We start from the raw sequence: 24,378 nt of genomic DNA, 5'->3' as shown, positions 1-24,378 counted from the left end.
GTACCTCTGAAAACACACTTTATTTTTTCTAACTTTTTATCGACCTTGGACTTATAACACATTCTTGTAAACTTCTGGTAGAAATTTTTAAAAATCCTCTGTAGTTTTTTTGTTCACCAGGACTTTTGACTCCTAAGTGTCTTTAAGCACCACAATTCTCCAGTCTTCTACTAAGGATAAAAGACCATGACAGACACTTTCAAAACACACATGTACAACCTTTAGCCTCGAGCAGATCTAAAACTATGTTAGAAATAGAAGTTAGCAAACAGAATGCTGTTTCAACAGTAGGCAGGAAGTGAAAGAGCCTAACCTAAAGCCTTAGACATTCTCCCCAAGTGAGGCCAGGGAGGAAGAGAGAGAGTGGATGGACTTTGGTTGCTCCTATAACAAGGATATAAACAAAACTAATTCAACCATAAATTTCACTAAGAAATACAATATCTAGAATAAGGAAGTAATGCTTTTGCTCTATTCTGTAGTGGTAAGATGATACCAATTATTTTTAGTTCTGAGTACCATACCACACACTCTAGAGGTCAAAATCTTTTTTTTTAAAATGCTCATCCAAGGACATTTTTCCATTGCTTTTTGGAGAAAAAGAGGAAGGGACAGAGAGAAACACAGATGGGAGAAGCATCAACTGTTTGCCTCCCACTCGAGCCTGGCCCGGGGATCATATGTGGGACTAGAGAATGAACCTGCAGCCTTCCAGTTACGGGACGACACTCCAACCAACCGAGCCATGCTGTCCAAGGCTATAGGTCCAAATCTTTTACATTTTTTGCCAATATAATGATTGGGGATGATGGTATCTATGAAATTTGTGTTTTTCTGACTACTAGTAAGGTTGACTAGCAACTTATGAAGAAATGCCAATAATTAATAAACTCCTGTGAAGTGCCTATTTGTATTCTTTATCAATTTTCCTTAGGTTATTTTTTTTTCAAATCTGTTTCTGAAAGGTCTCTGAATTTTATTTATTTTAATTAATTTATTTAATTTTCATCCTCACCCGAGGACATGCTTACTGATAGTATAGAAAGGGGACGGGAAGGAGAAAGAGAGGGAGAGAAACACTAATGTGAGAGAGAAACACTGATCTGTTGCCCCTTGCATGTGTCTTGACAGGGGACCAAACCTGCAGCCTAGGCATGTGCCCTGACCAGGAATCGAACCTGCAACATTCTGGTTTATGGGATAATGATCCAACCAACTGAGCCACACTAGCCATGGCAAAACTCTCTGCATTTTAAAGATGCTGTCCCTCTCTCAGCTCTGTGTTACAAATATTTTCTCCCAGTCTAACATCTGCATTTAGCCTTTACTTAAAAGATTGTTTCTATATATATTCTTTTAATGTATACTTTGTCAAAATTCTTGTTTTCACTTGACATGCTATTTTGTTTTCCCTAAGACAGTCTCTCTCATCAGAGACAATAAACACTCTTTCACTCTTCACTTTTTCACACTTAGACCTTTAGTTTAAAGTAGAGATCTAACTTTATTTTCTTCTACTTGAAAATCTACTGTATCAATAGCCTTTGGTAAATAAGACACTTTCCCCTATGAACTGAATTTATCATTTTGATACTATTTACAGTTTCTGTAATTAGTGTAACAACTGTATTTTATTCTTTTCTACTGTTTATTTATGGGCCAGTACCATGCTGCTTTCATTACAGAAGGCTTGTTGTAACTGCTAACATCTTGGCTTCCTCACTTTATTCCTTTCTCAGTTTTCTAGAATGTGTCTGCTTAAGGGCACGTTCTCTAGGCACAGATAATAAAATGGAACTGGGTACAAATTATAAGATGTATGTATTATAACTAAAAAATGTAGTTAATTCAGTTAATAGGCAGAGTTTCAATTAAATTCCATACAATGTAGAAAATAATCATATGGACAAATGCATCTGACATGTATGGTGGACACTATGCCTCCCATTTGAGGCCAATGACAAGGTACTTTACATCGAAGGAAACTGAGGCACAGGTAGAAAAATGGAAGAGAGTGCTAAGCCAAGACTCTAACTTTTGGGAAAAAACAAAATGAGAAAACATACACCAACGGAGCTACAGAGACCAAACAAGATCAAGTTCACTAATATTTTATCTGTCCAATCCCATCCAATAGAGGTAAAGTAATACATTAGTCATTTTACAGCTGGTCACAGCCAGCCTTCCGTCTAGTCGAGAATGATGGCTGAGCTCACTGAGGTAACAGTTATGTGAACTCCAAGGCCTGTGCTTTCAATGGTCAGAGATCATGAATCCACCCACAAACAGCAATAGAGAATACAAACATTCTATTGCCTTCCCCAGTACAGAACCCCCAAACATTCTGCTCCTCAATTTTTTTAATCCTCATCCAAGAATATGTTGATTGATTTCAGAGACAGAGAGGAGGGAGGGAAAGAAGAAGGAAGGCTGGGGGAGAGAAAGAGAAAATGGTTGGTTGCCTCCTGCATGTACCCTGACCAGGGATCAAACTCACAACCTAGCCTTTTTGTGTAGGGGATAATGCTTCAACCAACTGAGCCACCCAGCCAGGGCTGCTCCGCAATTCTTAGGCAAAACACATTTGAGTCCTCTGGTAACCATTAGAGTAAGAATGTGTCTACTCTACCTCCTACTCTAAAACCCGTAAAATGTACCAAGAGAAACACTTTCATATAAAATATGAAATAACCCCAAACCATAGATCAGGAAATAGTCTATCAAGACAATTTGGGACAAGCTGATGATAAATATTATCAGTCGATATATACCTCTATATATCCAAGCACTGTTGGATTTTCCTGAAAGTAATGGGGGTCTTAAAGATTTTTATTTCAAATAAAGATAAAAGAGGGTGCAGACAAATCACAGGAGAGAGGGCACATCTGCATACAGAGGAAGGGCAAAGGAAATGGGATAAAGACTTTGTATGTGTATGTCACGTTCATTTTCCATGACTTCTGAATCAGAGAACCTATAAGGGAAGATGCTGTGATGCTCAGCATGTGGCTAAAAGAAAGAAATCAATCATCAAAGAGATGGCCACGTACACTGAGAGCCACACTGCATTCCCTTGTCCTGGGTGATCTATTCACTTGAAAGGAGGGAATACCAATGCTCAAGAAGTCCACGGTTCTGGGTCAGAAAACAGAGAAGTCTTTGTGAGAAAACGCTGTGAGGCAAGAACAGTGTACTGAACTTCACGGATGTCCACACTACTACTACTACACATGATAACGGTAACTTCAAGCTCTTCTTACCATATTCTGGTCATTATTCTAGGAGTTTTACAAATATTAACTTTTAATCCTCAAAACAACCCCAAAAAGGTTAAGTACTCTTATTATCTCCATTTAACAGATGAGAAAAGTGAAGCTCAGGGAAGTAAAGTAAATTTCCTATAGTTATACAGCTCATGAATATGAGACCCAGAATCTAAACCCAAGCAGTCTGGTTTAAAGCTCGGGCTTTTAATTATTATGCTGTATTGCTTCTCCCATGTTAACGTTAAAAAACTGGCAAACCATAAAGTACACAGGATTTTTATTTAAACAGGAAATATGGACATACCTTGTACTGTAAGCTCTGCTTGAGCTTCAATTGTCTCATTTCCATTATCAGCTATACAAAAGTAAGTCCCAGCATCATCCTCAGTGACATCGCTGATCTCCAGACAACCACCTGCCAGCAGTACCAGTCTTTCAGAGCTGCATAAAAAAATATTGATACATTTCAGAACTAGGGAAATAATACCTGAGAAATTCTCCACATAAACAGAGAAAACACTTAAGCAGTACTATTATTTATATGGCTTTAGATGGACAGAGCCTACATAAAATTATCAGAATTAATTTAGTCCAATTTGCTCTCCTCATATTTTTCAGGTATGAATATCACAAATACAAATCAAAATGTTATTATGAATCATCTCTGGCATTTCTAATTATTCCCAAAGGGATATCATTTTTGTGACCAATTCCACTCACCACAGTCCATCTCTGTGTCCCTGCTGTGCCCAGTATTATTTTTTTTGTGGGGGGGGGGCAAATCATATGATTTTGAAGTCTGGAATCAGTCTGAGAGTCACTCCACCACAGCTATGCCACAATGAGATGACTAACAGAGAGGGCAAAATGTCAGATCAAAAACAGTAAGCTGGGGGTCACAGTGCCTGCTGAAAGTTTCCTATGGTGGCTTGGCTAGCGAAGGGAAGAAAGAGGAAGGGGAGGGGGAGAGAAGGGCAGCTGCTGGAGAGCAGCTCCGTGGGTGTGGTGGCCGGGCATGAATCAGCCGCCACTGTGCCACTGTCAACAGGAATGCTGACCATTTCCAACCCCACTCTACCATGTGAGTTACGTCCATTTCAAGAGAGAGTAAAACAATCTTGTAACACTGAGGAAGAAATTACAAATCAATATTATGATTGAACTTTTATAAAGTGAACCAGTTTAGTTCATTTGAAGAGTTTAGAGAGTTACAATTTTCATTTTGAGGTTCTACATCTAAACTGGTTTTCACATAGGCAAATTTTTCTCTCAAATGTTAACACTGTTACATTTTCTGTCTGTATCTATGCTCAACAAATATTCTGATCATTTGGCTTTTCACATAGAATTCCTGGTAGGAAAAAATAAGAGGAAATGACTATTTATTCTGTGCCACATTTAAAATTCTCATCCTAAATAAAGGGCTATCTTGGCCTCAATTTTGGTATACTGTGAGCTTCGGTAGTGTTCCTGAATCTGATAAACAGGATTAAGTTCTGGACCAAAGAAAGAGAAAAACCAGAATCGGGTTTGATAACTTCTCTAAGAAATACCCTGCAAGGTCATTGCTAAACCTTACTAAGTGACCTTCTTATTCAAAATCTCTCAATTTGCCCTCAAATCCCAACTTCATGTGATAGAACAGAGAAGCAAGACAATTTATAATGGAATCGAGCAAGAATGACTGGGATAAAACAGATAAGACCAAATAAGATAAAATTACAACATTAAATACTATGTTTCGCCCTTGGACAAAATCACTACCAAGCTTCAGAACAGAAAGCCATGATCACAAATGGGAAACTGGCAGCATGTACACACGGCACCCAGCTGAGGGGAACATCAACTGAAACACGAGTTGGTACAGTACTTTTGAAATCAAGATACAGGACTGACATCTAATAATTACACTAAAAATATTGCTACTACTTGTTATGTCTCATATTTGCCACAACTGAGTGCCAGCAGAGCAGAAGTCAACCTCTCTGAACGGAGTTAATTTTACTATCCTTAAATGAAATCTGAGGGGAAGAATATCTTCAACGTGCTCGCAAAACTGTACGATGGCTTACTGTACAATTCCAAATTTCAAAAACGCAGGCAAAAGAAACAGTATGTGAAAAAGTATGTATAGTCAGTGGACTCAGGTTGAGCATGGCTGAACATAAGGAGCATGGCTGTGTGGGTGTGTCCCTGAATAGCTAGGGTCAGTGTAGGAAAGCTTGGTGTGCTAAGGAGACCTATATTTTTGACAAAGGGGAAGGCTTTTAGGCAGATGAGTAACATGATTAGACTCAGTGAAGAAAAGAAGTAGGGAAAAAGAATAGAAGCAGGAAGTTTGGTTGTAAAGTTATTGTAGTGGTCCAGAATTTAAAAGAGATGAACTATGGCAGTAATGACAGGGGAAATAGAAGGCAAAAAGTACTGGCCACTCTTAAAAAAGGTTGGATGATGAACGTAAGGAGAGGTTATTAATTCAGTTAACACATTTATGGATGTGCCTGCATGTGTTAGGTAGCAGCAAGGGATGCAGCAGTGAACAAATACACAATTGGTGCTGTCGCACAACTCAGTGAGAAAGACAGACATAAAAGTTGGTAATTCTACAAAGCAGAATATCAAAAGAAGCTGCCAGGAAATTGGAATAGAGTTTTCCTGACCAAAGAAACCCTTGAGCTGAGATCTAACAGATAAGGAGGAACTCACATAATGAGGGGAGAAAATATTTCAGAAGGAAAACTATCTCATGCAAAGGAACTGGGGCAGAAAAAGTCAAGTTGCATTTGGGGATCTGAAAATAACTAGTGTGCCAGGTGTGAGAGAGAAAAAGAAAAATGAGGATGGAGCAGTCCACACAAGGCTTTGAAAGCCATTTTAAGTATTTTGAGTACTTAACCTAGAAACAGTGGAAATCCATTATACATTTTAAAAAATGGCTGGGGGTGGCCGGTGATGCAGTGAGGTGTGAGCACTGAAAAGACTGGCCTGGCAGGAGTGTGAAGGTGCATTTGGAACGTGGTCAGAGTCTACGTAGGAGGAAAAGTGAGAAGGCAACTGCAGTAACTGCAGGAACACTTGACAGTAGCTTGGAAGGAGGTAAAATGGCAGATCTTGTAGACAGATGAACTAAATAGAGACGCTGAGGAAGAAATATGTGTCAAAGACGACTCTGTGCTAATAAGTGTGAAGGGAGAAGTGAAAGGAAAACTCCTTGTTAATTTTAGGGTTTTTGTATGTTACTGAGTGGTACAGGGGCATAAGAGAAGGAGCCACTGGAGAAGGAAATTCTTAGGAAAAAAATCATAGCCCTGGCTGGTGTGGCTCAGTGGATTGAGCAACAGATTGTGAATCAAAGGGTCGCGGGTTCAATTTCCAGTCAGGGCACATGTCTAGGTTGTGGGCCAAGCCCCCAGTAGGGGGAGCAAGAGAGGCAACCACACACATTGATGTTTCTCCTCCTCTCTTTCTCCTTCCCTTCCTCTCGCTCTAAAAATAACATCTTAAAAAAATAAAATTAAAAAAGAAGAAAAAAAATGATAAAAGTGCTGGACAGGATGAACACTAGTAAGACCCAAAGCACAAAGGGAATTCTTAGACACTCTAAAACAGCAGGATAGGAAGAGTATGAGATGTGTCCAGAAAGTATCTAGCCATGTCATATGAAAAACACATTCACTGAAGAAGATATAAGACACAAGAAACACTGTACATAGGACAATGACTCCCCAGTCCCTTCCAAGTTAAGACCGTCTTGAGGAAATCTGGTTCACTGGTAGTAGTTTGACAATTCAGCACAATGTTCCTTCTGCTCTGGTAGCGGAAGCCACGGAACAAATTTTGCCACAACACGTTTCATGCCACGATCCTGTGTCAGTATCTCGGACATGTAGTGTTTGGAATCCCCAGATCAGCTTCCAGTTCTCACACTGTCAGTCACTGCTCTTTGTTGACTGCAGCCTGTGCACGTTCAACATTCTCAGGTGTTCTGCTTCTTGCAGGTCTTCTAGAACATGGATCACTTTCAACAGATTCTCAACCATCTTTGTAGGGTTTGTGCCACACTTTTACTTGTGCTGCACTCATTGGTTGCATTGTCTCCGAGAGCCTTCTGAATCATCTGACTAGTTTCCGTGGAGGAATGTTCAAGCTTAATGCAAAATTTGATGCGGATTCGTTGCTCTACTCCCTCAATCATTTTGAATGTGATGGCCACACAGCACACATGCTCACTCAACAGCATCTACCACCCCCGCTGACCAGTACAATGAAGTCATCATTGTTCACTCATGGGCATTCTAGTCCACTCTCCTTGATTGCCAGGTTACATCAATGTCATACGAACCATTCTTGTTATATTAACAACGACTGGACTTCTTCCACACAGACATTGTTGTCTTATATATTTACTCTCTAGTACAAATTTATTATTTTTTCTTTAAACTTTTTATTTTGAGGTAATTATGGATTCACATGCAGTTCTAAGAAATAATACAGAGAGATACCATGTGCCCTTTATCCAGTTTTCTCCAGTGGTAACATCTTGTAAATCTGCAGTACAGCATGACAACTAGGACACTGACATTTCCATCACCACTACCTCGTACTGCACTTTCATATCCTTAGCCGCTTCCCTTCCACTCCCACTTCCTAATTAACCCCTGGCAACCACTAATCTATCCATTTCAGTAATTCTGTCATTTCAAAAAGAATGTTATAGAAATAGAATCACACAATATGTAACCTTTGAAGACTGGCTTTTTTTTACTAAGCATAATTCTATGAAGATTCATCCAAGTTGCTGCACAGATCAATCGTTCATTCCTTTTATTGCTTAGCAGTAATTTTACAGTATGGAGATACTGTATGGAGTTTGTTTAACTATTCACTCAATGTAGGACATCTGGGTGGTTTCGGGTTTGGTGTATTATGAAAAAAGTATTATAAATATACATGGACAGGTTTCTGTGTGATTGTAAGTTCCTTTCTATGGCATAAAAGTTGAAGAGTGTAAATGTTAGGTCATATGGCAGTTGCATAGTCTGTTTTAAGAAACTGCCCAGCAGGTTTTCGGAGTGGCTATACCATTTCACATTCGCATGAGCAATGTAAGAGCGATCTGGCTCCTTCAAAGCCTTGACATTATTTGGTGTTACCTTCTTAAAATTATTATTATTTTATTATTTTTAGAGAGAGGGGAAAGGAGGGAAAAAGAGAGGGAGAGAAACATCAATGTGAGGTTGCCTCTCTCATGTCCCCTACTGGGGACCTGACCCAGATATGTGCCCTGACTAGGAATCAAACCGAAGGCCCCTTGGTTCGCAGGCTGGCGCTCCGCCCACTGAGCCACACCAGCCAGGGCAGGTGTTATCATTTTTTAAAAATTTTTAGCTATACTGATATGTATGTAGTGCTATCTCATTGTGGATTTAATATGCATTTCTCTAATGGTTAATAAATGTTAAGCAACTCTTCTTGTGCTTATTTGCTATCTATATATCTTTGTTGGTGAAACATCTATTCATGCCTTTGTCCATGGTCTAACTGGATTATATGCTTTTTTAATATTAAATTTTGAGATATACCTTACACATCTTTTTATTTTTAGAGTACACTAACATTTTAATAATCATGAATAGTGTGATTATACATATTTACATTCATTTTTTTCCCCATTTTTTATGTCCTTTTGTTTATGGTATTATGAAGGTCCCATTTTCCCCGCTTTGCCCCACCCCAGCCACCCTCCCTCCCACTTTCATAGTCAATCCTCATACCATTGTCCATGTGTCCTGCATGTGTGTTCCGTGACTAATCCCTTACCTTCTTCCAATCAGTCCCCACCTACCTACCCACTGCCTTTTACAGGTTTTAGTCTATTCCCTGATTCCATGCCTCTGGTTCACTACATTCCTCTTATAAGTGAGATCAAATGATATTTGTCTTTCACTGATTATGCTAAATGAAATACTTAGCATAATAGTTTCCAGTTCCATCCATGCTGTTGCAAAAGGCAGGAATTCCTTCTTTTTCCTGCTGCACAGTATTCCATTAAAACTGTAAATGTACCAGTTTTCTGATCTACTCATCTACTGATGAGCACTTTGGCTGTTTCCAAATTTTGGTGATTATAAATAGCACTGCCATTAACATTGGGGTGCATACATTTTTCTGAATTGGTGTTTTGTGATTCTGAGGGTATACTCCCAGCAGTGGGAATTACTGGGTCAAAAGGCACTTTGCTTTTTAATTTTTTCAGGAAACCTATACTGTTTTCCAGTGGGTGCACCAGTCTGCATTCCCACCAACAGTGCACTGAAGTTCCCTTTTCTCCATATCTTCTCCAACACTTGTTTGTTGATTTACTAATGATAGCTATTTTGGCAGGTGTGAGGTGGTATCTCATTGTGATTTTAATTTGCATCTCTCTGATGGCTAGTAGTGCTGAGTATCTTTTCATGCACTAGTCCTTTGTTGGAGATGATGTTCGCAAATACCTTCTCTCACTCTGTAGTTTATCTTTTCATCCTCATAATTGTGTCTTCCACAGAGAAAAGCTTTAATTTTGATGAAATCCAATTTTCAATTCTCCCTTTTATAGATTGTGTTTTGGTGTCAAATCTAAGAACTTTACATAGCCCTAGATCCTGACTTTCTATGTTTCTTTCCTAAAACTTCATTTTCCTTTAGTTCCATAATCCATTTTGAGTTATTTTTTTACATAGATATGAGACTTAAGGTTGAGGTTTGTTTTCTTGTCTATGGATGAGTGTCCAATTGCTCTATTACTATTTGTCTCAAAGGCAACCTTCCCTCCACTGAACTGCTTTTGCATCTGTCGAAATTTAGTTGTGCCTTTTCATGTGGGTCTACATCTGGGTTCCCTGTTTTGTTTCACTGATATGTGTGTCTCTCCATCAATACTGTAGTCTTAATTACTATAGCTATACAGTAAGTCTTAAAATCAGGTAGACTGAGTCTTCTCACTTTAAAAGATATTTTAATTATTCCAGTTCCCTTACTTTTCTATAGAAATGTTAAGAATAGTCTTGTCTACATATAGAGAAAATCTTGTTGGGGTTTTGACAGGAATTGGGCTAATCTGTATATCAATTGGAAGAGAACTGACACCTTAACTACGCTGAGTTTTACAGTCCATGGACACAGCAAGTCTCTCCAGTTATTTAGATATTCTTTGATTTCTCTCATCAGCATTTTTAGCTTTTAGCATATAAACTTAACAGGTTTTGTTAGATTTAAACATAATATTTCAATTTATCTTGTGAGTGAATGTAATTTCAGGGTTCACATATTCATCGCTAATATATAAAAATACAACTGATTTTTATCTTGCAAACTTGCTGAACTCATGTGTTAGTTTAAGAGTTTTTTATGAATTCCTTAGGGTTTTCTATTTAGACAAACATACCATCTGCAAATAGGAAATGTTTTACTTCATTCTTTCTAATCTATATGCCTTTTCTTTTGATGGCCTTATTGAACTGACTAGAACTTTTCCACTATGATAGTTAAGTGCCTTAACTGGTTCCTCATCTTAAAGGGAAAGTACTGTCTTTTCACCATTAAGCATAATATTAGCAGATTTTTTTAGATATTCTTAATTATTTTTCTGTGGGTCATTTAAAATAATGAGTGCTGAATTTTGTCAAATGCTTCTGTAGGTTTTTTTCTTTAGTTTGTTAAAATGGTAGATCACATTAATTTTGGAACACTAAGGCAGCCTTGTAGCCCTGGAATAAACCACACTTGGTGTGTATGTATGTATGTGTGTGTATGTGTGTGTGTGTCTTTTTACATATTGCTGAATTCTATTTGCTAATATTGTAAGATTGTTTATGTCTTTATTTATATATTGGGTTGGCCAAAAAGTTTGCTTGTTTTCTGTAAGATGGCTCTAGTAACACTTAGTTGTCTTAAATTTCATTTGAAACAATTTTTTAGATTGTATTGTGGCAGCTGTAATATCAGCGTGTTTAAAAAATTTACTGACTTCTGGTCAAGATAGAGGCGTAGGTAAACACAGCTCACCTCTTTGTACAACCACAGCAAAAATTACAACTGGACTACAAAACAAATATCACCCAAAACATCAGAAAATCAAGCTGTATGAAAGTCAAACAACCAAGGATAAAGAAGTCACGTTCATCCAGATGGGTAGGAGGGGCAGAGACCTGCGGAGGCCCTCAGAGAGACGCAGAGATGTGGAGGGGGCAGTCCCACACCCCAGTGTGGTGGGTAAAAATCGGGAGGGATACCTTGGGAGCACAAGATCCCAGCCACACACCAGACCACTCTGCCCAGGGTTCTATAAGAGGCCATACTACTAAGACAGGGAGTCAGAGCAGCTCTACCTAATACATAGAAACAAACACAGGGAGGCTGCCAAAATGAGGAGACAAAGAACATGGCCCAAATGAAACAACAGATCAAAACTCCAGAAAAAGAACTAAATGAAATGGAGATAATCTATCAGATGCTAATTGGGGCAACTTGAATCAGATGCTGAGTTCAAAACACTGGTTATTAGGACACTCAAGGAACACACCAGGTACTTCAACAGCATGAAAATATCAAAAATGAAAGTTACATTAAGAGAAATAAAGAAAAATTTACATGGAAACAACAGTGGAGTCGATGAAGCCAAGAATCTAACCAATGATTTGGAATATAAGGAAGAAAAAAAATTCAATCAGAAAAGGAAGAAGGAATTAAAAAAAAATGAGGACAGACTAAACATCTGTCCTGGGACATCTCCAAACATACCAACATCTGAATCATAGGGATGCTACAAGGAGAAGAGGAAAAGCAAGAAACTGAAAACTTACATGAAAAAATAATGAAAGAAAACTGCCCTAATTTGGAAAAAGAAATACAGATCCAAGTCGAGGGAGCACAGAGAGTCCCAAACAAGATGGACCCAAAGAGGACCACACCAAGATACATCAAAATTAACATGCCAAAGGTTAAATGTACAGAGAATCTTAAAAGCAGCAAGAGAAAAGGAGACAGTTACTTACAAAGGAGTTCCCATAAGACTGTCAGCTGATTTCTCGAAAGAAACTTTGTAGGCTAGAAGAAGCTGGAAATAAGTATTTAAAGTGATGAAAATAAGAACCTACAACCTAGATTACTCTATCTAGCAAAGCTGTAATTTAGAATTGAAGGGCAGGTAAAGTGTTTCCCAGACAAGAAAAAACTAAAGGAGTTCATCGTCACCAAGCCATTATTATATTAAAATGTTAAAGGGACTTCTAAGAAAAAGAAGATCAAAACTATGAATGTTAAAATGGCAAAAAATTCACAATTCTCAACAATTGAATCTAAAAACAAACTAAGCATACAAACAGAACAGAAACAGAACCATAGATATGGAGACCATTTGGAGGGTTACAGTTGGGAGGGGAAGGGGAGTATGGAAAAGAAAGTGCAGTGGTTAAGAAGCATAAATTAGTAGATACAAAATAGACAGGCAGATGTTAAGAACAGTATAGGAAATGGTATGTGGAGTATGATGTATGATGAGTCAAAGAACTTATATGCATGACCTATGGACATGAACTAAGTGGATGGATTGTCAAAGGGAATGGGGCATAATGGGTGGAGGGGGGCAAAGAAGGAATAATTGGGACAAATCTAATAGCATAATCAATAAAATATATTTTAAAAATAACAAAATAAAAATAAAAAATAAAAAGCTTATCAAAACTGCTGAATTTTTATGTATCCATTTTAATATTGAAGATGGAAGAATATACACATTTTTGGCATATTATGCTTTATTATTTCAAAGAAAGGTAAAAACACAACACCAAAAAAAGACTTGTGCAATGTATGGAAAAGGTGTGACCAATCAAACATGTCAAAAGTGGTTTGCAAAGTTTCATGCAGGAGATTTTTTCACTTGATGATGCTCCATGGTAGGATGTACCAGTTGAGGTTAACAGCAATCAAATACAGAAATTAACTGAGAACACTTACATGTTGTAACATGGGAGACAGCAAACAGAAAATATCTAAATCAATAAAGTTACTGGTGAAAATGAAAAATGTGTCTTTTATTTAAGAAAAAATACATACAGACTTTTTGGCCAACCCAATATTTATCTGTAGTTTTTCTTTTATGTACTATGTATGTTTAGTTTTGGTACTAATTTTAACTTCTCCTTTTCGGTTTCTGGAGAGACTATATAGGGTATCTGTTAAATAGTCTTTAAACACAGGTAGAATTCTCCAGTGAAACTATCTGGGCCTGAAAACTTCTTTTTTGGGAGTTTTAGAATTACAAATTCATTCTCCCTAACAGTTAAAGGGTTATTCAGGTTATTTATTTCATGTTGGGCTAGATAATAGTAATTCAGTTTTTTTGAGGAAGTGGTTTATTTTCTTTAAGTTGTCAAGTTTACATGTGTACAGTTACTTACAGTATTTCCTAATCATCCTTTGATGTCTGCAGGGTCTGGAGTGGCATCCTCTGTTTTATTCCTAATATCGATCATTTGTGTTTTCTCTCTTCCTCCAGTTTACCGATTCTTTCTTCCATCCCATTCAGTCTGCTGCTGAGCCCATCCACGGAGGGTTTTTTTTTTTTAATTCTCTAGGTTCAAAATTTGCCACATGTTTTTCTTTAAATCTCTCATGTATTTTAGAAGACATTTCTTTTTTCTTTGCAGAGATATTCCATGTTTTCATTTGTTTCAAATGTGTTCGTTATTGCTCACTGAAGCATTTTTATGATGACTGCTATAAAATCTGTCAGATAATTCTAAAACTTGTCATCTCAATGTTGGCATCTATTGGTTGTCTTTTCTCACTTGAGATTTCCTGGTTCTTTGTATGATAAGTGATTTTTCTATTGAAACCTGGATATTTGGGGTATTAATCAATAGTCCCAAATAGGATAAGGCCAAGCCTCAAGCTATTGCTGAAAAAGGTTTTAGGCAGACATTACCTTTCTATGTCAAGTGCCTCCTCATTTTTCATCCATCTAATGGTTGGAAGAGGAAGTCCTGCAGCAACACATGGCAGAACAGCACTCTGACCAACAACTCTGACTAGGGAAGACGGTTGTTTCAAAAATGCCAAGTCTGATGTGACCTCAGGATCTGAAAAAAGAAATTAATAAGAAACAATAATTAAGAAAGCACTTTTCCACTTTAATAATAAGGAATGGCAAATTCCTATTCAGTCTGTGTGGCTTTGTATTTAAAATATTTTAAGCAAAAGTGACACAAGAAAATTCCATTTAAATGAGCAAACATTTCTTAAATAACTTCTATGTGTGAAACAATATGCTAGGTTCTGCAGGGGCTTTAAAAATATGTAAGTTATAGCTCTCGCCTTCAAGGTACTTACTAGTTGAGGAAGGTTTGACATGAATCCCCTTTACTTTAAAAAATAGGAAAAAAGTAAACACCTCCCGAATGGTACAAAGAGAGAAAGACTGAGCAAGCTCAGAATCCTTGACATCATCCTCCCCATTCAGTGACATCATACAAGGTTTACTTTCCTTCCCTATATCTGTCTGTTACTTCTGAAAATCCTTCTGAGTTTCATCTTTAGCTTAGTTCACTCAGTCTATCAATCCTTTGACTGTATAATAATGCAACTGTCAGGCTACTACTATATGTGTGTTCACTTTATATAGTTGTTCTTTAAGGATATATGAAAAAGCCACACTCTTATGAAGAAAAGATAGAGTTCTCTAAGTTTTGATGGTGTTATATTTCTAGTGTTAAGTTTTGAGGAGGGAAAACAACATTCTTGGGCAAAGAGAGGTGACTCTTGTCCTCATATCTTAGAGAATGATGTCTTATAGCCACGGTAACAACTACCATATCTGGCTTTAAAGTTGTTCATGAAACAATGATAGTCCTGTAGCCATGGTAACAAATAAAAACTGTCTAACAGATCAGTGACAACCGATTTCCGTGAACATGCTTTGAGAGCCAACCAATCAGTGACAGCTACAGGTTTTAAAAGTCAACAGGTTATTCAGTAATAGAATCACTTGCTTCTGAGACTGACATTAACCTGCTCTCACCTGTCATCAACCATGAAACATGCTTCTCTGACTGACACTGATCTACCCATGCCTTATAACCAAAAAACAATGTCTTCTCAAAATTCTATAGAAGATCGGAAGTTGGAATTATTCAAGAAGACTATGTTTCTGAAGAAAAAAAAAATGAAAGCATATAATAGGAAGAAAGCATAATAGGAAGAATTAAATCATTAAATATCTATACTACCTAAAGCAATCTATAGATTCAATGCAACTCCTACCAAAATACCAACAGAGTATTTCACAGAACTAAAACAAATACATGGAACCACAAAAGACGCTGAATAGCCACAGCAATCTTGAGAAAAAAGAACAAAGTTGGAGGCCTCACCACTACCAGTATCAAATTATACAACAAATCTATAGTAATCAAAACAGCATGGTATTGGCATAAAACCAGACACAAGAGATCAACAGACCAAAAGAGAGCACCCAGAAATAAACCCACCCCTATGTGGTTCAATTAATCTATGACAGAGAGGGCAAGTACATTCGATAGGCTAAAGATAGTTTATTCAATAAGTGGTGCTGGGAAAACTAGACAGATACATGCAAAAAAAATGAAACTGGACCACCTTGTTATATCATATACAAGAATAAACTCAAAGTGGATTAAAGACTTAAATGTATGACTCAAAATCATAGAACACCTAGAAGAAAACAGGCAATCAAATCTGACATTTCTCTTAGCAGTGTTTTTTTTTTTCCTGACAGATCTCCTCAGGCAAGGGAAACAAAAATAAATAAATGGAACTACATCAATCTAAACAGTTTTTGCACAGCAGAGGAAACCATCAACAGAACAAAAGACAACCTACTGAACGGGACAACATATTCACCATTGATACATCCAATAAGGGGTTAATATCTAAAATTTATACAGAACTCACACAACTCAACACCAAAATAACAAACAATACAATTAAAAATGGGCAGAGGACCTGAATAGACACTTCTGCAAGGACATACAGATGGCCAATAGACATATGAAAACATAATCAACATCACTAGCCACTAGAGAAATGCAAATATTAAAACCACTAGGAGATATCCCTTCACACCTGTCAGAACGGCTACCATTAATAAACCCACGAACAACAGATGGTGGTGAAGATGTGGAGAAAAGGGAACCCTAGTGCACCCTAGGGCGCTGTTGGTGGGAATGCAGACTGGTACAGCCACTGTGGAAAGCAGTATGGAGGGTGAGTCCTCAAGAAATTACGGCTGAAACTACCTTACGACCCAGTGATTCCACTACTGAATATACATCTAAAGAAACCCCCAAACACTAATTTGAAACAATATATGCACCCCTATGTTCAGTGCAGCATTATTTACAATAGCCAAGATATGTAAACAACCCAAGTGTCCAACCAAGAGATGAGTGAATAATAAAGAGTGGTGCATATATACAATGGATCTTACTTGGCCATCAAAAAGGATGAAATCTTACCATTTGTCGACAGCATGCATGGACCAGATGGTATTATGCTAAAGGGAGTCAGTCAGAGAAAGAGAAACACCATATATTTCACTTATATGTGCAATCTAAGGAACCAAATAAACAACGAAACTGAAACAGACTCAGAGAGAGCAGACTGATAGTTGTTAGAGGGGAAGGGGTTCGGGGACTAGGTGGAAAACATGAAGGAATTGATAGGTACAGATGGGTAGTTACAAATAGTCACAGGAATCTCAAGTACAGATTAGGGAATATGAGGGGGGACCCCCCAAAACCCCAGAATTATCTTGCAGTTGGCCCCTTGTAGTACAGGCTTCTCCCACTAGGTGAGTGTTCTAGGAACCCATCTGTATCAGTGTACCAGCTGGCATTGTTGTGAAAAGCTGCATTAGGCTCCAGAGAATTTTTCTGCAGGCTCTTTCAACATGTTTGCCCATTTCATGATGGGTGGTTTGTGAGCACACCTGCTAACAGCAAGCTTTGACCAAAAACAGCATGAACCCCATGTACCACCCTCCCTATTTAGCAGATCTCACCCCAAACAACCTTTTTTGTTTCCTTGGATGAGAAAAGTCCTCAAAGGCAAACATTTTGTCGATGTGGAAGAGGTGAAGCAAAAAACAGCAGATGCATGAACAGGCATCAAAACTGACTAAAACATTTTGAAAGGTGTACTGCATCAAATGCAGAATAGTTTGAAGGTGACTGAAGTTCAAATATGTAAGAATACACAATTTTTTATAAATTCCATTTTGGGGGTGTTCCTCCTTATACAGCTGATAATATTGTAGTAACTATCTATGGTGCCTGGTGGGCACTGCGAATACCAGCAGGAAAACTTTGTCAAGTACATGACTGCCTAATCACTATGCTATAAACCTGAAACTAATACAAAATATTGATTGTAACTATAATTGAAAAATAAAGTAAAAAAAAGAAACTGCCCTTTACAGAGGAAAAACAGTAGAATATCAGCAATTTATTGTGGGTTATTATGTTTCAACCAAAAATAAATTATCTGTCATCTTTTAATCATCACCAAAAAAATTTTTGGGTTTTTTAAGGCTAATCTAAAAAATAGTCCTGGCTGGCGTAGCTCAGTGGATTGAGCGTGGGCTGCGAACCGAAGTGTCGCAGGTTCGATTCCCAGCCAGGGTACATGCCTGGGTTGCAGGCCATGACCCATAGCAACCGCACATTGATGTTTCTCTCTCTCTCTCTCTCTTTCTCTCCTGCCCTTTCCTCTCTAAAAATAAATAAATAAAATCTTAAAAATATAAACTTATTCAACATTTTACTAATATTAATGTATTATATGTGTTACAAATTGGTAGTTAGAAAATAGTCATGGGTATGTAAAATACTGCATGGGGAATATAGTCAGTAATACTGTAATAAGTACTATATGTGGGCATTGGAAATACTGGGGGAGCACTTTGTAAAGTATATGATTATCTAACCTTGCTGATGTACTCCTTAAACTAACATGAGATAATACTTAGTATAAATAAACTGTAACTGAAAAATACTATAAAAAACATGTTTAAAAAAAAAAAAAGAGGCTGTGCTGGATGGACAAGCACAGCTCTCCTGACTAGGTCAGCAGAACATTCAGTGCTTCGTTTTGTTGCAGACAGCAAGCGGAGGCTGGTCCTTTGGCACTGAGAGCCTTGTTTCCTTGGCTCAGTTGAGAGGATTTGCTTGAATGTTTCCCTGGGTACAGAGAAAATCTGAACTGTGCCATGTAAAAGAAAGTCAAGTAGTAGGCTGGAAAACATTGCTATCTGACAATAGTTCTCTATTTTTTTAACCTTGAGTTATTTAGCTAGATTTAATTGAATTTTGATGGAAACAAACAAATTTGAATAAATATTTACCAGCCTCTACGTGCCAGTTACCATTCTTAGCATCAGACAAAATTCCTTGTCCTCTTTGAGTTTACATTCTAACAGAGGGAGAAAAAACAAATAAAACACGTAAATATGTCAGACATGATATGTTCTGAAATAAAATGAAGGGGGAAAGAGAAAGCACCAGGGTTAAGGGGTGGGGGGTGGGAATGAAACATTGTTTTAAAGGGTGGTCAAGAAAGACTTCCCTGATAAAGTCATATTTGAGCACAGAGATAAGTCAGGCAGGTGTGAGGGGAGAGGATTAGAAAAAAATGATAAGCAGAAAGGTACAAACGCAAGATCATGTTTGCAGTACTTTTAAAATTTAAATATTTTACTGTTTTATGCTATTAGAGTTGTCCCAATTTGTTCCTCCTCCACCCAGCCTGCCCCGCTGCCCACAGTAAATTCCCACATCATTGGCTAATGGCTAATCCCTTCCTCTTCTTTCAGCCAGTTCTCACCACCTCCCCCCCCTTACAGTGGTCAGTCTGTTCCATGTTTCCATGCCTCTGGTTCTATTTTGCTCATTAGTTTGTTTTGTTCATTAGATTCCTTATAGGTGAGATTATATGGTATGTCTTACTGACTGGCTCATTTCACTTAGCATAATAGTAGTCTCCAGTTCCATCCATGCTGTTCCAAAAGGTAAGAGCTCCTTCTTTTTCACTGCTGTGTAATATTCCATTGTGTAAATGTACCACAACTTTTGATCCACTCATTTACTGATGGGCACCTAAGGCTGTTTCCAAATCTTGGCTCTTATAAATAGTGTTGTTACAAACACAGGGATGTATATATTCTTTTGAATTGATGTTTTGGGATTCTTAGGGTACATTCCCAGCAGTGGAATTACTGTGTCAAAGTCAGTTCCATTTTTAATTTTTTGAGGAAATTCCATACTGTTTTCCACCATGGCTGTACCAGTCTGCATTCCTACCAACAAGCACTAAGACTCCCTTTCTCCACATCCTCTCCAACACTTGTTGTTTGTTGATTTATTGATGACGGTCATTTTTGGCAGGTATGAAGTGATATCTCACTGTGGTTTTAATTTGCATCTCTCTGATGGCTAATGATGTCAACCATTTTATTCATGTCTATGGGCCAACTGCATGTTCTCCTCAGAGAAGTGTCTGTTCAAGTCCTCTGCCAATATTTTGATCAGACTGTTTTGTTCCTGGTGGTAAGTCTTATAAGTACTTTATATCTTTTGGAGATTAAACTGTTATCCAATGTATCACTGGCAAATACGTTCTCCCATACAGTGGGTTCCCTTTTAATTTCGATGATGTGGAGTGTTTTAGAAACATAAGGCAGCCACAATCACAGAGTGAGGAAAAGTATGAGATGTAAGAAGAGGAGAAATGGGGGAGGGAGGTGGCATGAATTTTATATAGAAAGCCTTGCAGGCGAAGGATGTTAAGATTTGTTCTGAGATGGGGAACCAATATGAAGCTCTGAGCAAAGATGTGACATAATCTAATATACATTTTGAAGATAACCATGCTGCTGAGCTGAGAAACATTGGGATAGGAATGACAAGGGTAAAGATGATGACAAAGAAAGAAACTGCATTTTAAAATATCAGTTGAAGAACCATCAGAACACCATCAAGAGTCCCTGCCCATCATCATATTAGTATAACTTTGCAAGCCAACCCATAGGCTAAAAATATGCCTGTGAAGTCATCATATACAAAACCTGCCCATCCTGTGTAGGGATGGTTCAATTATATTCACAAACTCACATAAAATAAGAAATGTGAAATGAATCAGGCACCTAGCAGTGGGAACAGAAGCTGAAAGGTTATGAAACATCATGAGGAGAGAAACTACGGTGAGCTACAAGTGAGAGAAAGTGATGAGTAAGAAGTTACATAGCTGAGAAAAGAGGCGCAAAAACAGATTATGAGGGAAGCCAGTAGGAACAAAGAGAATGAGAACTCACAAAGAGAAGGAAAGAGGACCTGGGTTTACATTAAAATGCATGAGCATTATAAAGATTCAGGAACTCTTGCTTACCAGTGTCTCAAGAGCTGCTGTAGTAGCTACTCTGGCCATTTCTTGTGTGAACTATCCTGAGTAAGTCTCTAACTCTTACAAGTAAAAAGGCCGATCTATAGAAACTATTCATTCTATTATAAGCAAGTAACAGAACTCAAAGATGTATCCCGTTGTGGGTGAGCCTGACCAAAAAAACCAGACTGAATGTTTCTTTAGTCAAAAAGAATAGGACAGATATTGAATATATGTTATTGCCTGATAAATTTTTACTGACAAATGCATTAACTTAAGTACAGATCTTTCTCATAGGCTTTCTTCTTTTTCCTCCTTCTAAGAAACTGAGACTCCTTATGATGACACTAATATGTCACATACATATTTAACATTGTTTATTAAACAATTCTAACAGAACAAATTTTACCCATCAATAAACATAAAAACATCAGTCCTGGTAGTAAATGAATACCTGGAAGAACTTTTAATTCAGCTTCATCACTATACTTTGGTGGCCCACCACTTCCAACTACGCAGCGGTAAAGCCCCCCATCTCCTTCAGTCGCATTGCTGACAACCAATGTCCCACTTGGAAGTTTGATGACTCTGCCATCCAGAAGAAGAGGCTCCCTGTTCCGTTCCCACCTCACAAACGGGGCCAAATCTGCATTAACTTCACAATTGAGAATTGCACTGTTCCCAGCATAAACTGAAGAAGGTTCTGGTTGGCTGGCAAATCTTGGAAGACCTGGACAATAAAAGAAGAAATAAAATGTAGTTAAACATTATGTTAAAATGCAGTCATAGGGACCAGAAGCAAGTGGGCCCATGAGACCACAAGTATGACTGAATCAGGGTCAAGAAGGAGGTTCATGAGTCAGGAAATTGGCTATACACGGGATTACAAATCAAACTAGTAAATGTACCAAGGATACTTGGAGTCAGACTCCCCACTGTCAGAGAAGCATGGCACAAATATGGAAAAGAAGAAGGGCTGGATAAATCCCATGGTACTGGACTAGAACAAAAGTATCAGTGTAAACTTAGGGTTTTATATAATTATACATATACAAATATAAAGAGATATATACATATGAAATACATATACATTTTATATATGAGTACGTTCATCTGTTCAGAGTCCAGAATCAATGTCACTGCAGTGGGAATGGGTATATATGGTGACTCAATCTTGATTTCTAAATACCATTATCCAATACAAGTAACCAATGTCCCTCGGAGAAATGGCTGATTCTAGGGCTGGAATGGGGAAAGTACAAGATGAGCTTGGAATGTCTTGTGAGAAAAAAAAGGAAGAAGTATCCAAAGAACAATATGGGTAAATCAAAAGGACACAAAAGTCAGACTGAGGGGAGTTTTTCCTTTGGCTAAATCTGGGATAATGAATCATAAATGGATGCTAAAACTAGCAGATAAAAATTGGATGAGGAAGAGGATATGTATAGAGTATCAGATTATCTCTTCCCAAAATTAATAAAAGTACAAAATACTTATTAAGTTTACAGAGGAGAAACATAGCATAGCGCACCTTAACTAAAAATAAAAGTTAGCGTAACATGCTTCCTGATGTGATGCACCTGAAACTATTCAGAGGAAAATCAGAACACCCAAAATGAGACAAGGAAAAAGAACAATGGTTTGAAATTAAAAGAGTCTAAAGAGACAACTAATTACTAAGTAAAACATGTAATCCTGGACCAGAAAGGTAAGGAAGGGGGGATAAGTTTCTGCTTTTGTGGGTTTTATTCTTTGCTTTTTTGCTATTAAAAACAAGATAAGCAGTGAAATCTGAATGCTATCTATGGATTAAATGATAGTATAGTTAAGGTTAATTTCCTGAAACTGATGGACTGTTATTTAGGAGAATGTCCTTATTTTTAAAAATATTTTATTTATTTTTAGAGAGAGGGGAAGGAAAGGAGAGAGAGAGAAACATCAATGTGTGGTTGCTTCTCATGTACCCCCCACCGGGGACCTAGCCTGCAACCCAGGCATGTGCCCTGACTGGGAATGAACCAGTGACCGTTTGATTCACAGGCCCCCGCTCAGTCCACTGAGCTACACCAGCCAGGGCACAGAATGTCCTTATTTTTATAAAAAGCTTCAGCATGGCTAAAGAAAACAGCATTAAAATGAAAAGAGAAACAACTGTATGGGAAAATATATTTGCCAACGATACCCTGGAGAAGGGTTTGGTCTCCCAAATATATAAAGAACTCACACGACTCTACTCCAGGAAGATAAATCACCCATTTAAAAAATGGGCAAAAGACTTGAACAGACACTTCTCCAACGAGGACATACAGAGGGCCCAGAGACATATGAAAAGATGTTCAGCATCACTAGCCATCAGAGAGATGCAAATTAAAACCACAATGAGATACCACCTCACCCAAGTCAGAATGGCCATCATAAACAAACCAACAAACAAGTGTTGGGGAGGATGCAGAGAAAAGGGAACACTAGAGCACCTTTGGTGGGAATGTAGACTGATACAGCCACTGTGGAAAACAGTATGGAATTTCCTTAGAAAACTAACAATGGAACTGCCTTTTGACCTGGCAACTCCAGTGCTGGGATTATACCCTAAGAACCCTGAAACACCAATCCAAAAGAACCTATGTACCCCAATGTTCATAACAGCACAATTCACAATAGCCAAGTGCTGGAAGCAACCAAAATGCCCATCAGTAAATGAATTGATCGGAAAACTACGGTACATTTATACAATGGAATTCTATGCAGCAGAAAGGAAGAAGGAGCTCCTACCCTTTGAGACAGCATGGATAGAACTGGAGAGTATTGTGCTAAGTGAAATAAGCCAGGTCACGACGGACAAATACCATATGATCTCACCTACAAGTGGAACCTAATCAACAAAACAAACAAGCCAGCAAAGTATAATCAGAGACATTGAAATTAAGAACAATCTGACAGTAACCAGAGGGGAGGTGGGAGGTGGGGAAAAGGGGGAAGAGTTTTCAGGAACAACTATAAAGGACACATGGACAAAATCAAGGGTGGGGTAGTATCAGGGGAGGGAGGTGGGGATGGCTGGAGTGGGGTAAGTAGTGGAGAAAAAATGCAAACAACTGTACTTGAACAACAATAAAAAATATATATATATATATGCACATAAGTATTTAGGTACCCTCTGCAATTTACTCTTAATAGTTCCGAAAAAACATCCAGAAAAAATTTATTTGGGTATGAGCATATTGGGGGGGGGGGGGGGGTGTGATAAGGCAGATGTGGCAAAATGTTAACAATCAAGTAATCTAAGTAAAGACTAATGGGATTTCTTGGTTTCATTCTTGCAATGATTCCATAAGTTTGAAATTGCTTAGAAATAAAATATTAACAAAAAAAATTAAGTCATAAATACTCTACACGTGCCACAGAATGCAATGGTTGGGAGCACGAGTTCCGGAGTCATGTCACCTGCATTTGAATCCCAGCTGCACCACTTCGTTGGTGAAGCTGTAGTGCTGGGAAGCTACTTAACCTCGAAGACTTTCTTCATCAGTAAAATGAGAAGAATTACAGGCCTCAGAGTTCTTAAAGAGGTTGAACACTTAACTAATTAAATATCTGACAAATTCATGTATAGCATACTGCCTGGCACATAATTACTCAACAAATGTAGCGACTACTATTA

General features: G+C 37.9%; 1 protein-coding gene across 8 annotated transcripts in view; it reads right to left on the bottom strand.

Moving 5' to 3' along the window:
* Window positions 1–24,378, bottom strand: part of NEO1 (neogenin 1) — a 260,180-nt gene that overhangs the window by 140,225 nt on the left and 95,577 nt on the right. For all 8 annotated transcript variants that reach the window (XM_045848485.1, XM_045848491.1, XM_045848488.1 and 5 more), the window contains exons 3-5: window positions 21,172–21,447; window positions 14,233–14,386; window positions 3,571–3,707 (exon numbers count right to left, since the gene is read on the bottom strand). In XM_045848485.1, coding sequence (XP_045704441.1) covers window positions 3,571–3,707; window positions 14,233–14,386; window positions 21,172–21,447 — 567 coding nt within the window. The remainder of the gene's footprint in view (window positions 1–3,570; window positions 3,708–14,232; window positions 14,387–21,171; window positions 21,448–24,378) is intronic.

Source organism: Phyllostomus hastatus, unplaced genomic scaffold (assembly GCF_019186645.2).
Source record: "Phyllostomus hastatus isolate PE091 unplaced genomic scaffold, TTU_PhHast_1.1 phas_contig_62, whole genome shotgun sequence".
Classification (NCBI taxonomy): domain Eukaryota; kingdom Metazoa; phylum Chordata; class Mammalia; order Chiroptera; family Phyllostomidae; genus Phyllostomus; species Phyllostomus hastatus.
The sequence above is the reverse complement of the archived record's forward strand: the minus strand, read 5'-3'. Positions and strand labels throughout refer to the sequence as shown.